General features: G+C 40.8%; 1 protein-coding gene across 4 annotated transcripts in view; it reads right to left on the bottom strand.

Annotated features, from left to right (window-relative positions):
- Nucleotides 1-15,867, bottom strand: part of PARD3 (par-3 family cell polarity regulator) — a 543,662-nt gene that overhangs the window by 195,233 nt on the left and 332,562 nt on the right. For all 4 annotated transcript variants that reach the window (XM_080973988.1, XM_080973985.1, XM_080973986.1 and 1 more), the window contains 2 exons: nucleotides 8,604-8,792; nucleotides 6,902-7,072 (listed from right to left, as the gene is read on the bottom strand). In XM_080973988.1, the coding sequence (XP_080830114.1) occupies nucleotides 6,902-7,072; nucleotides 8,604-8,792 (360 nt within the window). The remainder of the gene's footprint in view (nucleotides 1-6,901; nucleotides 7,073-8,603; nucleotides 8,793-15,867) is intronic.

Here is a 15,867-nt window from a genome sequence, read left to right as displayed (position 1 = left end):
ATGATAATAAAGTTGTGGCCAAAAAATTATGCCAAAAACCTTAAACAAAAAATTATGTGTGAAGTGTGAGTTATTTGGGATAAGGGTGTTTTGGGGGACCTCAGCACGCAAATGTCTAGTTCTTTATTGAACCACATAATATAATCATTTCTCAAGGGACAATGCATATCTAAACACTATCGAGCTCTGAGTAGATTTCTCCCCTCTATTCTTTTCAAAAAGAGGCACAGAGAAAGAGGCAGCTTAGGAACCTAGGGAGAGGAATAGGCATTCGCTCCAGGTGAACTGGTAAGCAGCAGCTTACAGAGAGGGGTAAACAACAGCACTGTTGCTTAATGGCTGCACTCTGAAAAGAGTGCTGGCATGTCTTACCACTTTCATGGGAAAAAGACTTTATTCAGTGACAAATTAGCATATCAAAAGCCAGATTTAAATCAAGACATCAACAGTCAGCCACACAAATATTTAACTAAAGATACAATGCCTTTTATAAACTTGCAAAAAAACAACAACAACCCAACAAAAGTTTTTTTTGTAAAAGGGGAGGAGAAGATTGCACAGAAGCCCTTTTTAAAAACACTTTTGTTGGTTCTTCTGCAAGACGGTTTGCATAAAGAAAATGTGTCAAAGCAAGGGCAAGTTTTGCTGATGGGAAGAGAACAGAAAGGGGTGGGAAAGGTGCAGAACCAAGGTCTATTCTGTCATTTATCTCAGCCTTTGCCCAAGCACTGGCTGGGACTGATGGGAGTTGTAGTCCAGAACATATGGGAGAGCCCAGGCTGCTTTATCTACTTTGACAACTTTATGCCTGGGCCTCAGACCATCAGACCTTACTTTGTGCTCACAGTGGTTAATGGCATGAGCTATGAGTCCAGTGTCTCCAGTTCAAATCTCAGCACACCAAAGAACCATCTCCACCTTTCCACACACCTCTGCAACATGATGATAATGATGTTACAGATTTGAGTTTAGGGGTACAAGGGCATCCATAACTGCTAGAATTAATGAATATTAGAAATTAGTAAGATGGTAGGAGCCATTGAAGGGAAGATGCAAAGCGGTGCAAAAAATACAGGCTAAGCTCTCTTTTCAGGCCAGGATAAAAGAAGCTGTCAAGCATGACAAAAGGTGTTGATGGCCCATCACAGGGAAATCCTTAGGACTGTGTCAAAGGAGGTTGCCAATGTTATGCTGAGAGATGACATAGCTTACAGGGAAATGGTCATCTTTTAAAACTAGGCTTGGAATAGCAGGTAGGAGGGGGGTGAGAAGACAGAAAGGAGGAGTTGCCTGGCAAGGGGGTTCTGGGAAAGAAAAGCAGGAAATAGGTAGAACTCCATGCAGGGGCTGAAGGGCAGACCATCTTGGTGGGCTAGCTGAAGGCAGGCTGGGACAGAGACACAGAGATGTACAATAGTGGAATCCAAAGCTTCACTGCTGTGAGGAACAAGCCCCTTTTGAGGCATGAATGCTGTAAACTGTGCACTTCCTGCATCGAAAACTTCTGGTGCAAATATGTGTGGAATAAACCATATTTATTAAGAACTTGATTCCCAACAGAAACATAACTCTGGATTCTTGCTACTACTTGGCAGAGACTGGGTATGGTGGGCAACTTTCGTAACAATATATTTAAATCCAATCTTGCATGGATTATTGCAGGTATTACTGAGATATGTATGAAAACATTAGCTTCATGTTATTTATCTACCCTGACATCATATGTGGTGGATAGCTGCTCATGATGGGAAAGAATCTCTCAGGCAAGGCAAGGCTCCAGGCTAAGCAACCATCCCTCCAAACACCCATGACACAACTTCCTCTACTAGTGAGGACATCTGCTTCAAGTAGGACAGACTTCCCTGTTAGACAAGGCATATGCATGCTAATTACAAACCAAGGGAGTAGCTTAGGCAGGAAGGGAGGGGATGGGGACAAGGTGATCTAGTGGCTCCTGAACTTTGCTTTGAGGTCTGTTTCATGTAGCAGAGACAAACAGGGCTGCGGAATATACACCATTTCCTGAAATGTTCCCTGTTCCCCATGCAGACAGAAATGTTGAGATGGGAGAACATGAGAAGAGTCTTGCCCAAAGAGTCAGACCAAAGGCCCATCTAGTCCACCATCCAGTGATTACTCACCTGCTTAACCCTAGCATCATTCCAGACAGCCCTCTTGGGATTTTTAAGATACTTCCAAAACACCAACAACAACAATGTTCGGTGCTCAACTTTTAATTGCATTTATAAAAATTTTATGGCACTTTTAAGCATGCACTCCTTCCTTACTGTCCATAAGTTATTCAGCAGTTATTTTCTTAATGTCATACATATGTCTACAGTCAAAACAGGTGGGGGTTGGGCTGAGTTAAAATAAAAAAGGGTGCCCATTGTTCCCTAATCTCTTTCAAGAATAGAATGACATCTGGCAACAAAACAAAAGTTTATCATAGTGTCACTCTTAGTCGCTGGTCAGAAGCTGTAATGTTATTGCACAAATCAGTCATGAGCAGGAAAGCAGCCCACACTAAAACAGGCACTTTTGTCCTTATGCAGACAGAGCCATGTTTTAAATAAGAAATGGGACTTTGTCACATGGTCCTTCATCATCTAGATAAGAACAAGCTGCTCGATAAATACTAGGTACTTGATAAATACTACCTGCTCTAACCAGAACCTGTTCGTTCCTTATCTAACAAATGATAAAGGGACAGTTAAATGACCACTGGCATTTCAACAATATACCGTATTTTTCGCTCTATAGGACGCACTTTTTCCCCTTCAAAAATGAAGGGGGAATGTGTGTGCGTCCTATGGAGCGAAGAAGCCATAGCCCCGCGATCCTCTCCCGGCTGGAGAGGTGACGCGCGGCTATGGCAGGAGCCTCTTTAGCCGCGCACCACCTCTCCAGCCGGGAGAACACGCGTGGGGCTAAAGAAGCCCCGCTTACCCTCTCCCAGCTGGAGAGGTGACACGCGGCTATGGCAGGAGCCTCTTTAGCCGCGCGCCACCTCTCCAGCCGGGAGAGCGCGCGCGGGGCTAAAGAAGCCCCGCTTACCCTCTCCCAGCTGGAGAGGTGACACGCAGCTATTGCAGCAGCCTCTTTAGCTGCGCGCTACCTCTCCAGCCAGGAGAGCGTGCGCGGGGCTAAAGAAGCCCCCCGCGACCCACTCCCGGCTGGAGAGGTGACACGCGGCTATGGCAGCAGCCTCTCCGCTGCGCGTCTTTCCGCTACTCCCTGACCTGCTCTTTGGGGCTGGTGGTGGGCTTCCCCCCGCCAGCCCCAAAGAGCAGGTCAAAAGGAACCTGAAACCTGGAGAGCGAGAGGGGTCAGTGCACACCGACCCCTCTCGCTCTCCAGGCTTCCAAGGTAGCCGCCTGAAGGCGACTGAACGCACCTTAAACGGCACCTTGTTATAGAGGGGGAAAACATGAGGGGGAAAATTCTCCCCCTCTCTGCCCAGCGCCTCCTGCCGCTTCGCTGAAGGGGCGCTGGGCAGAGAGGGGGAGATTTTTTTTTCTTGTTCTCCCCCCTCTAAAACAAGGTGCGTCCTATTGTCCGGTGCATCCTATAGAACGAAAAATACAGTAATTGCCAGGTGGTGTATTAATAAAGTAGGGGGGAATGACCATCTAAAAATGCAATGCCAAAACAGTACGTGGTAACATTAAGTTTTCCTCCCATCATTATTTTAATTTTCATCTGTCTAGGGTTGTCATGAAGGTAGGTAATGAACATTGGGAAGCAGGGAATGTTTGGTTTTGGAAGATTCGGAACAGACACTCAAAAACCAAAGAGAAAGAGAAGCAGGTCCCTCTGCCAAATTTGAAGACCCTGTACCCTTTCACAAGAAGCATGGCCATACGCACGTGCACACACACACTACCCTTTAATTAAACTTTTTTACTGTTTCACTCAAATAATTGTAAAAAAAATAAAAAATAAAATTCAGGTCAACTGAAGTAGAGCCCAGTCTTTCAGTGGCCACTGAGGTCTAAAATACGATGCCAGTGAAAGGCTTGTACTGCTCTTAAAAACCTTTTTTTTAAAAAAGAAGTCTGGCAATTTAGGAGTATTTAAAATGAATACAATCTCTGTGGCCCAATATGCTAAAAGTCACATTTTACCTTCTTTTTTATTACAAGACAATGTACAAAACTCCAATTTAAATCCCAGAACACATTAGTCTGAAGTACTATCATTATTCTAACAGCCAAAGAAAAAAGTGGCCTCTGGGTTAAAAACAGAAAAGGGAATTTTTCAACTTATTACCAGCTACAATGATTTCTCCAATCAAAATTCCACCTCCAGCAACACCTCTCTGAACATCCCTCATGATTCAAATGTAGACTTACAAAGTTATAAATCTTTGGAATCGGATGTAGAAAACAATTATGAGGGTGAACAAGTTGAACATAACCTTTCACATTGTGTTATAGCTGTGATGCCTTGATAAGCTTCCCAACCAATACTGTTTTCCAGCCCTAACACAAACCAGTGACATCCTGAACAGCAGAGGTAGCCATTTCAACAACAGAGATCTGGGGGATTTATGCAACCACTTCTGAAAGAGAAACATATTTTAATTTTCCCAGACAAAAGCTTGGAGAAAAGCAAGACAGACATTGTCTATCCCCTAATATTAAGCTCTAACAGAAGGCAGCTTGTGCAGTGATACACAAGGCTATTTCTCAATGTGCTTAACTCCGCCACACATTTTATTTATAGGCCCTGAGACTTTCTGGCGTCTACCTTGTTTGCCTGGGCCAAAGTTCAACACACTTGTTTAAAACATGCTTTATTGAGGCCATGCACTGGAATAAGTGGAAGCTGAGCAACAACCTGCCAGCTACATGTTTCCTAGAGTATGTGACATTAAATCTGTATTTATGCTTACCGTCTTGAGCACTAACGGTACAATAGTGTATATAGATAAGTTTTTATCCTGAGGGTGTACAATAATGCAAACACACACACCAGGTTCTGAATTTTGGCTTTGCCTGGATTGTACCCAGTCTTAACAAGAAAGATTCTACAGTGTCAGATTCAGGGTTTTGCAGAAACAGAGGTGTTTATACAACATTTAAATATATGTATGCAAATGTATGTATATGCACTTTATCTATGCTTCTTTGCCCCAGAGATACTAGGGGCAGACCCAGTTGCAACTTGAAACTGCACAGCACCTAGTGAAACATAATGTAAAGAAGTCTGCTAGTTCCTTCCACACTACAACTAAAGACTGTGACTCCATGGCTTAAGATCCAGCCTGATTAATAGTTCTGGAGAACTCAAAAGCTTTCCCCCCCTGTTCTGCACCATTTGGTTGGTCCAAATGGTATTGGTAGGGTGTGGAATTTGGATTTTCCCTCATAAACCAATGTCAGTTGCATGGAAAAGCAAAAACACAGTCCTGCTCCAAAAAACAATGGTTGAAAAAGTTCTCAAGAATACAGGATGGCGTTACAGCCTTGATATCTTGCACTTCTTCAAATTTTCTGATGCATTTTCAACTCAATGTATCAAATAAATGGGATGTATCAAAATAGGTATCCAAAAAGTAGTTTAGGATAAAATAAGTTTAGAAATGTGTCTACCAAGATTAAACAGATATTTAAATTTATATTTTGTGATAAACTATAGACTTGGCTACACTGGTAAAGAAAAAATGATTTATATGTGTTGTATATGCGATATAACATTGTGCCACCAGAGTCCCGTTTTTCTCTACCTGTTTTCCCTGTTTAAATTTACAACACATTTAACTCAAACGCTTCTTTGATGTGCCTAGATCCAGCCTGTTAAACAGGAATTTTGTACAGTTTCTGTTTTTATTTTAGAGTCACATGTTAATGCAGAAATGGAATGGAACAGAGCCATCAAAGGTGTCAGAACCACATCAGGAATGGTAAGCTCTGTTTTCATACCACAGTACATGTGTGGTACGGATCTCCCCCTCCCTTAAAATAGATAAGATTCCTGCTTCCAAACTTTTTTTCTTAACAGAGGGGGCTTCAAACAGAATGATTTTCTAAGTACTTAAACTATGGAACAAAGGGTGAGAACTCTTTAATGAAATTCACAAGCCCCAAATCCACTCAGTTTTAGCCAAATGACACCTTTTCACAACTTTTTAAACATTAGATAAGGTGGCCAGCCCACCTCTGCTTCTCAAGGCAAAGTGGCTTATAGAAATATAACCTTAAAAAAAAACCTTTTAAAAAAATTTACAGAAAGTGAGAATAAATGAGATTCACAATAGAAACAACATAATATTCCAACCTCCATCCAGCTAGCACAAAGGCCAATCAAAGGAAATGAGTCTCTCCCAAAAGGCCTGAAGTGTATCTGCCTGTTGAAGCTCTACTGGGAAAGAGTTCCAAAGGCTCTGCGGAAAAGGCCCTCTCCCCCATGATACCCCACCTCACAGACCTAGGAGATAGACACACTGAGAGGGCCTCCAACTGGGATTTCAGAGTGTGGGTGGGATGGTTCAGCAGTAGGTGGCCTGTCGGATTACTTGGGCTCAGACTGGTTAGGACTTTAAAGGTTAAACACCAGCACTTTCAGTTGGACCGAGAAACATACTGGAAGCCAGAGTAGCTGGTATAATACAAGTGCTATTGAAGCTATACAGATTTCAATAGTTATCATATTAATTACATTGGGGTATGTGTGAAGAAAAGGTCCCTGTGAAACATGACCAAATTTATTTTATTTGTTTCTATGCCATCATGATCCCAATTACTTACAGATACTGGAGTGCAATTATATTATGGTATATTATACTATAATCAGATAATTATACTTCGAAGAATGGGCTTTTCCATGTTTCCTCCCATCGTATAATTTTCCCTATGAAACAAAATCTTATCAGTGATAAAAGGCACACAGCTCTTACCTCATTGCACTTGCTTATTCGCCTTGCCACAATGAGCTGAATCATTCCACGCTTGTTTCCCTCTGTGGACATGGACCTTCGCAGGGTTTCCATGGCATCTTGGTTCGTTTTGCCCAATAACGATTCTCCATTTACTGCTATTAGCTGATCATTCACTCGGAGTCTTCCATCCTGGCAAGGGAATAATGTTCACGTTAGGAAAAAATAAAGGACCTTTCCGGCATCTTTTAGCTAGGAAGAAAAAATCTTAATCCTGAGGGTTTATGGTTAAGCGAACACAACTATAATGACTTTTGAAGAAATCACTACAGACATATCGTTCCCAATTATATACATATTTGAACTTCACATCATTATCATAATCTGTTTATGTAAACAGCATACTAAGTGAAATGTGCTTTTAAGAGTTGTTCCCGTCTTTCCTCCCTGAGCCCCTGAAAGTAATCCCCAAGCCATACTAGTTACAATAAAATTATACAGCATTGTTAACATAGCTCCGCTGAACATTGGGACCTTCCTCTCTTCATATTACAACATTCAATATTCTTATGAGATGGTGGCATCGTGCATTTATATGTGAATAATCCCATCTATAACAGAGTCCAAGGATCTAGTTACAGGTAGGTAGCCGTGTTGGTCTACCATAGTTGAAACAAAATAAAAAATAATTCCTTCCAGTAGCACCTTAGAGACCAACTAAGTTTGGTATTGGTATTGGTTATTTGTTATTGGCATGCACACGAAAGCTCATACCAATAACAAACTGAGTTGGTCTCTAAGGTGCTACTGGAAGGAATTCTTTTTTTTTATTTAGAGTCCAAGGAGTATGTCATCACTTTTGGCTCTTCTGTCCCTGGGGCCAGAAAAGGGAGAAAGAGAGCTTTCTCCCTGGCATCACTATGGACTTCTTTTCCAAATAGGTGTCTTCCATGGTTTGAAAGCAAATGCAATTCATGTGAGGAAGGGCTGTGAGCATCTGCTTTGGATGCAGGAGGATCCAAGTTCAATTCTTGGCATCTCCAGGTAGCCCTGGGCATGTCTTCTGTCTGAAACTCTGGAGAGCTGCAGCCAATCAGTGTGGACATTACTGAGCCAGAAGGACCAATGGTCTAACTCTATATAAGGCAACACCATGTGTTCCTATAAGAGCAAAACACTTGTTGGTCTCTCTAGTCTTGGCAAAAAGGAGAGGGTACTCACTTCACTGCCATATGTCCAACTCGTATCATTCATTCCCACCTCTTTCAGGTCTATTGTGTAACTAGCTGGGTGCTACAGGCAATGACCACTCTATGGTTCAGATAGGTTGTGCTGCTAAATCTGCATGGTCAGGCAGAAGACCTCCAAGAATACTGAACCCAGGATTGTAGATGTTCCTCCTGATTGGGCCACAGGAGTCCTAGGAAACTTGTTGTTGGTTGGCTGCAAAATCTCCCATTGACCATACCATTTTATAAGTAGGCAGGTCTGGAACTTCCCTCATAAAAGAATAATGTTTTATTTTCTTTAATAGTGTCTTGCTGTTTCATTGGTGATCAAGGTGGAAACTGTAGATGTTCCATAGCAATAAAATATAATAAAATGATGAAATATACTTATGATTCAAAGGAAAAATCAGGAAAGAATTGGAAAACATGTTAAAGAAAATAAATAATGGAAAGTTACCAGGTCCTTTAAAAATGCTACTTATTTATCCACTTACCTTAGAAGCTGCTCCACCATTAATAATGGACTTGACAAAGATGCCCAGGTCTGCATGGTTCTCTTTTGACCGGTTACCTTTCACACTAACACCAAGCCCAGCTGATCCAGAATCATTAAGGGGAACTTCAAAGGTGAGGAATTCCCTGGTGCCATCAGGGGTAAGGACAAGATCTTCTTCTTCTGCTTTCTGTCAGGAAAAGATTAGCCATGGCATTATTTAAAAGCATTTCTTCTTTGTAATTATCTTCTAACTACAGCTATTAATTTTTCTTAAACATGTAAGAACTACAATACCATGAACATTCCTATTGAAATTCTTCTATGCAGAAATCTGTGATAATAGTGCATCTGGCAACACCTTCAAATAATAATTCCTAGTAACAGTTGTTGTGCATGTGTGCATGTGTGTGTGTGTGTGTGTGAGAGAGAGAGAGAGAGAGAGAGAGAGAGAGAGAGAGAATGAGAAAAAGGGAGAAAGAATGTGTGTATGCATTCTGAATTAAGACAATACGATACTTTCTGAATTAATACAAATTTGAACCATTCCATTTCCAAACAAGAAATAATTATTGGCGGCATGAAAAACCAACACATTTTCTGTTGCAAGTTCATTTGCCCTTCCAAATAATGACATTTGAATATTTATGTATTCTGAGCAGCAAGAAGGATACAAACAGCAGGCAAATAGATAAATACCCATTAGTCATGTGCTCCATTTTTCTTTTGCAGTTGGGATTATTAATAATGTTCAAAGAAACGTCATATAAAACATTACAGATGAGATCAGGTAACGGTAAGCCTCTTTGCTCTTGGGTGCCAGAAAAGTCATATGGGGCACAGCTGTGAATACTAAAAAAAAAAAAATCTTCGACATTTCACATCTGTTCTACTTTCACACTCCTACCTTTGTTGCTCACAGTACACTGCCTGACTCCAAATAAATAGCCATGATGGTGGCTTGCTGACATAAAAAGAGTGAGTGGTTGATGCTTAGTAGAATTCAGAGATAGAAATAAAATACATTGTTGTTGTTTTTGCTAGATTAAAATTAAAAACTATATCTTGCCATTTTGTGATTATAAATTTGCTTGGTCACTTGTGGTAACCATTTGCTTTAGGTATGCTGCTCTAACTACTGGAAGCTCCGTCTCCTGCTAGAAGATGGAGACAGAGTGTAGATTCAGACTTCATAATGCTACCCGTATTTATTGAGTGTAGTGTGCCTTGTGGGAGATTTTTCAGTCAAACCCAACCATGCACAACCATGCTAGTAAGTAGATGAAGGGGTTAAGGACCACAAAGCAGTACATTTCTAGAGAAGCTGTAAAGGGGAGGGGTAATACCTCTGATGGGGGACATGTTGTGCTTTGTAGTTTGTCCACCTTTGGTCCCCACCCTGCACTCAGCTCTCACCTGTGGCTCCTAGAAACTGTCTGCATACAACAGTAGCCACACCCTAGGAACAGCTTCGACTGGCCAGTTAAACCAGGTGAGGATAACCTTTGGGTCTCAAACCCTTGGTGAGTTAGGGACCTCCCCCAAACACAAAGACAGGCTCTGGCAGATTGAGCAGACTAGACCAATAGTGGATCCAACGGTCAAGAAGGAGGATTCTGCGTGTGCTGTAGAGGGAAGTGATGGGCAAACAGGGCTTGTCAGACTGGGAAGGTAGCCCATCTAGCAGAAGGAAAACTCTGAACATAAACCTGTGCTGCCTTGTGGGAGATCTTCTGGAGAATAAAGTAAACCCTACACAAATCCAGAGTGGAGTCCTAAGATAGTTGAATAGTTCCTTGTACACATCTTTCTGGCAACTCCTGAGGCCAAGCTGGTACCAAACATATTGTTCTGCTTTCCTCTGGACCACATCAGCAAGGCTGAGACAGGGGTTTTGTTGTCTGAGTAGCCCAGGACCTCCATATACACGGCCCAGGCTTGCGCCCCAGGGAGGTCACTTTGGTGCTGCTAATGCAGAGGTTTGACATCACCTCCGGATGTGCACTCTATTGTCTCAAGACGGACAGATGCCAACAACAATACTGGGTCATTCAAAGATCTAACAACCTATATTTCCTATGTTTTGCAAATGCTGCATATATCTCTGTTTTAAACTCTGCTATGGGCTTTAAGGGCTACTGAGTGAGTCAAGCCCCATGCACTTTTTGAATTCAGACAGTCAGTCATTTTTCTTTTGCAGTTTCCCACACATGTGGGACTTCAGAATTAACTAGTACTCCCCAGTTATTTCCCAATACGTCTTTCTGGGGAGCAGAAGAAGAAATAGTACACTAAGAGTAGCAGCATCCACAATACTTAATGACAACAGCAAATCTCTAAAGAATAGAATAGTGATGGGGGGGGGACCTAATCTCAATTTGGAACTGAATCAGCGCTTAATCAAAGAACTCCCAACAAATATTCATTTCCCCTGCAAGTTGGATAAAACATGTCTGGCCACAAAGTCCTTCATTAACAATAAGTAGGTGCCCATAGTGCAATTGTCATTCATACATCATAGAAGTTGTAACAGTTGTACTTCCTGGGTCAAGAACTAAAGTTTCCCAGCAATTTCTATCAGCTATTTGTGTATGCCAGTAAGCAATGATTTCCCAATGGTGCAAGTATTTCCTGAGACAATCCAACCTTATGTGAATTCTCTCCATCCTTCACATCCCAGTTGAGTTACCACTGTTATCAAAGCTAATGTAAAACATGGCTAGCTTCAGGCAGTGTTATGAAACTAACTTCAAGCAGCAGTTAAAAATTAAGCATGGTAAGCATTAGCACTGGTGCAGATGTTATGCTGCACTATAGTTTACACTGACAGCAATGTTATTTGGGGGCAGAAGCCACTGGGAGAGCAAATGGTTTTTAGGTATAAAGTTCCAAGCTTAGTCCTTCATATCGCTAGTTAAGAAATTACCGTATCTCCAGAAGTAGGTCTGGGGAAGACTTCTGGTTGAGAGAACTCCTCCAGGATAAATAAGCAGCACTGGGTTATATAGTCGAAGTAAAAAATTCTTTCCTGTAGCACCTTAAAGACCAACTAAGTTAGTTCTTGGTAAGAACTAAGTTAGTTCTTACCAAGAACTAACTTAGTTGGTCTTTAAGGTGCTACAGGAAAGAATTTTTTACTTCGACTATGGCAGACCAACACGGCTACCCATCTGTAACTGGGTTATATAGTATTAGCTGAACTTACTTTAATGGACTTCAGCATATGCTGGCTGGTGCAAATGGCAGCTGTGGTCCAAAACATCTGGATGGTACCAGGTAGCTGAAGGCTGCACTAGGTTAGTGCCTTACAGGTTATGCCCAACAGGCACAAATCACCACTTACGGTAATTACTGGCAGTATAAAATACTGAGACTGAATACTCCAAAACTTAAAGCAGACTCTTATTTTGAGAAGGAAGGAAACACTGACCATGTGAAACACAACATTGTCACCAACATCCCATGATCATGAATTATGGCTTTAAAATGCAAGGGGAAATATGTAAAATGTGGCATTTAAAAACTGAAACTGAAAATATAACACAATCACTGACTAATTGCAATAACTTCCATTTGATCTTGATATGCTCCAAATTAACAGCTTCAGCACGTCAATCAAAATACCTCAACATTATTTTCATGATTAGATGATCCGCGAAAGAAATTTATTGCTTCGCATGCCCCCGTCACCACAGAAATAAAACACCCAAGTCAATTTGTGTGCTGTAATCGCTGAACAACAAGGCTCAACTCCCTCAAGAGTTCTTGCATACCATGTCCAAAACAATTAGCAACTTCACAATGCTCTGTTCAGAGCTGCTGTACTGAAGAAAAGGTCACCTGAAATGACTTCAGTTGAATGAATGAAGCTGCTCAAGTATGTAATTTGCAATAAAAATGCAATGGGTGATAAACTACATAGGTGACTTCTTTGCCTCAAATTCAAACCTAGCATCGGTGAACAGTAAGTGACATGCCATCATTTGTTTCCAGAAATTTGGAAACCCCCACCAGCTCACCTGAAATGAAGCCCAGGTATATTTTCAGCTCTTGTTAGCTTTGCCTCCTGTATGCCTTTACAGACAGGCCATTCTATGATCCTATGTGTACAACTCCAACTTTAAGAACACAGTCCTCTATTTGAAGAGATTTGAGAAGAGTCCTCTGCTTGATGGGGTTTGTCTATCTGAAGAGCTGTCCAGACAAAGTCTGGTTTAAAAATGAAGGGAGAGCAACATGGGCCTTAAAGCTGCCTATCTGGGCATCTGACTAAGCAGGCACACAGGTCAGCTGCTCACAACCTTCCCCACTAAGGTGAAATGTACTGTATTTGTATTCAAAATATATACATTGTTTCTAAATTTGCATCTATAAACCTGTTAGCATATGCACATTTTATGCAAATCTGTGTCTTCTTTCTCTCCTTTTTTGTGATGTACAAGTGGCCACCCTAATCCATTCTCATTCTAATTCTGTCCATAGAAACAAGAAGCCAAGAAATGTACCCAAAATGGATATGGCACCTCCACTAGCTGAAGTTTGGAACACAAATAGGCGAAGACACAGTAATTTCTAATGGGGAGGGAACTGAAAATTGTGTACTTTGCTTTGCAAAGAAGAACTGGCAGCCAGTATTTCCAAATGTTAGTTGATGACAGAACATAAAGGACCAGCCATAAATTTTGGGATGTGAAGATTAAAAAGCCATTATGAGAGAGTCACACAACAGATTTTTCTATTACAAGTTAAAAGTTTCTACTACAGTAATCTCAGTGCAGAATTGCACATGGTTCCCAGTCAGGTGACTGAAAGTATTGGCTTCACAGCCCCAATGTGCTCAGCAAACACATCCTTACTCTTGTCCTGATGCATGATGATGGAGCAGCCCAATGTGCAACGCTCTCATTCCCAAAACTAAATTCCATCAGAATCTTGAAATGATTGCAAAGCCACCTTGCAACAGGCTAAAGTATTGTGGATCTGAAACCAGTAACAGCTGTCTGTCACTTATCACACTCCAAGTAAAGTGAATATGATGCTGCACAGATTCACCCTGCCCCTGAAACCCTTCTTGGAAAATGGACATTTTGAATTTTTCTTGTTGTTTTTTAGGGGGGGGGAGAACATGCAATAGTACTAGATGTGCAGGCACATAGAGAAGGAACATTGAAGACAGAGAGCATTCCACTCAGCGTTAACATTTGTTGGAAGAAAAAGGAGAAGGGAAAAACAAAACGAAAGTGAAGTGAGTAGTTGATTCATGGAACACACAGAAAAGAGTCCATGCAAGTTATGGTATTAGTTTGATCTTACCAGAATACTTTTCAGGTTAAAAGAAAAGCAAATAACACTATCAGAAAATATATAGTGTTCATATCTGTATTCCTGATTATGTTAAGATAGATAGACGAGGCTGACTGTATTTGGCCACAAAGAAGGGATATGTACAGAAAGAAAAATGATGGAAAGGAAGTTTGGAGGAGATACTAGGGCAAAAATATGAATGTTGGGAAAATAGCAGTCAGTTTGAGAGGGGTTTATTTTTTGAAGGGAAGTGTAATGCAGCTAACTATTCACAGTTACTATAGACCTTGATGGAGAAACAATGACCACAGACTGAATAAGAGATCAATTTCTGAATGGAGAGGAAAAGAAACATTGGGTGCTTCCAGACTGTCACTATTTTCAGGTGGGGTTCAAAGACATAACAGCAAAATCACATTGCATAATTCTAGTTGCACACCATATCCACTTCCCCAAAAGACTGGACTTTTATGTTATGTGATGGGAAAAGCCAGAGCAAAGTATGGAATAACACGTGCTTACACATAGTGTTGTCTACCCTCACTACATACAGAGAATGCTCATTAAATAGCCAGTGTTGTTTACCTCCCTCCAAACAAATCAAGAAGAATGTTCAATTGACAGGAAGCACCTAAGGTGTAAAATAACACAGGCCAAAGGGATTTGTGAAAAATCATGACAGAAGAGAGACCAAAATTATCAAAGAACTTAAGGATATTGTACATCTAAGGGAAAGGAAAGTAAGGCAAGGCCAGATAGAAAACTGTAGATAAGGGGCTCATGTTTGGACAGCAGCAATTAGTAACAGTCAGGAAATAAACTGAAGGAGCAGAAATTAAGCATAATTTTTTTAAAAAAAATCAAGCTAACCAAACTCATGAAAAAATTGCTGACTGTGGTATGGTGCCTATCTTTAAGTAAAGGACACCTGCTTAGAAAGTGTATATGATAAAGTGAAATAAAAAATTAATTGCATGGAAACACACATAAATGGGACACATAGATAAGAAGTTACAAAAGAATTGAAAAATAAAAGCAGGAGAATAAACCAAAGCCAACAGTAAATGTGTGCGTGCATTTAGCTCAGGTTAAGTTATACAAAATTAGGAGCAGTCCAAAACGGGGCAGCAGAAACAAGACTGTGTGTGTAGAATCTGAACTCCCTACCCCCAAACAGATGTGTCTAGCATCTTTGTTGTATAGTTTTTCTCATATGTTGAATACATACCTCCTTACCCTGGCATTTGACAGTTAAGGTATTTTGTTTTGTAGAACCCACTTCTCTGGCCAAATTTATAATGTTCCTAACAGTTCTATTTTGTTGTTGTTGTAAGATTGGAGTAAAATATTTCCGATAACTAAACACAGAGAGATTTGGAACTTTCCTGTGAAATCTATACCCAAAACCCTGTATCAGAAAGGCAAAGAGAATGTATAGTACTCAAAAGATTTTCTAGCAGGACTCATGTGACTTATTTGTTATGTTGCTACCTTATTCTTTTACCTAGCTGGCCCCAGGCTGTGCTCAAAGCTAGACCAGCAGTGGAACTGTGTCACATTCAGACTATTCTCTGGGCAGAAAATTAATAGGTGAAGTTTTCCCCACCATTGCACCTGCATGCTGAGTTTATTATGGTCCAAGTGTGTTGTTATAAGGACGTGTTAAAGATTGGCCTCTCTGTCTAGCAGTGAGCTGCAGACTTTGTTTCTTATATTCTGAGTAAATCTTTGATGGCCTAGAGTGTAACTCGAATAGATACAAAGGTGAAGTGTTTGTAATTGCACATTTATTTGACTATAACTGAGTAAAGCAATTTATAGGTTAAACAGCAGGTGAATAATGAAATAACAAATATTTTTAATAATAATAATAATATCATCTAACCTCCGATTTAAACTATTGAAACATGTTGTACTTGGAGCTTCCTTTGAAATTGATCCAGCAACTCTGACTGGAACAA

Source organism: Podarcis pityusensis (genome assembly GCF_964106645.2).
Source record: "Podarcis pityusensis genome assembly, chromosome: 12".
NCBI lineage: Eukaryota > Metazoa > Chordata > Lepidosauria > Squamata > Lacertidae > Podarcis > Podarcis pityusensis.
Note: the sequence above shows the minus strand (reverse complement) of the source record. Positions and strands in the feature narration are given on the sequence as shown.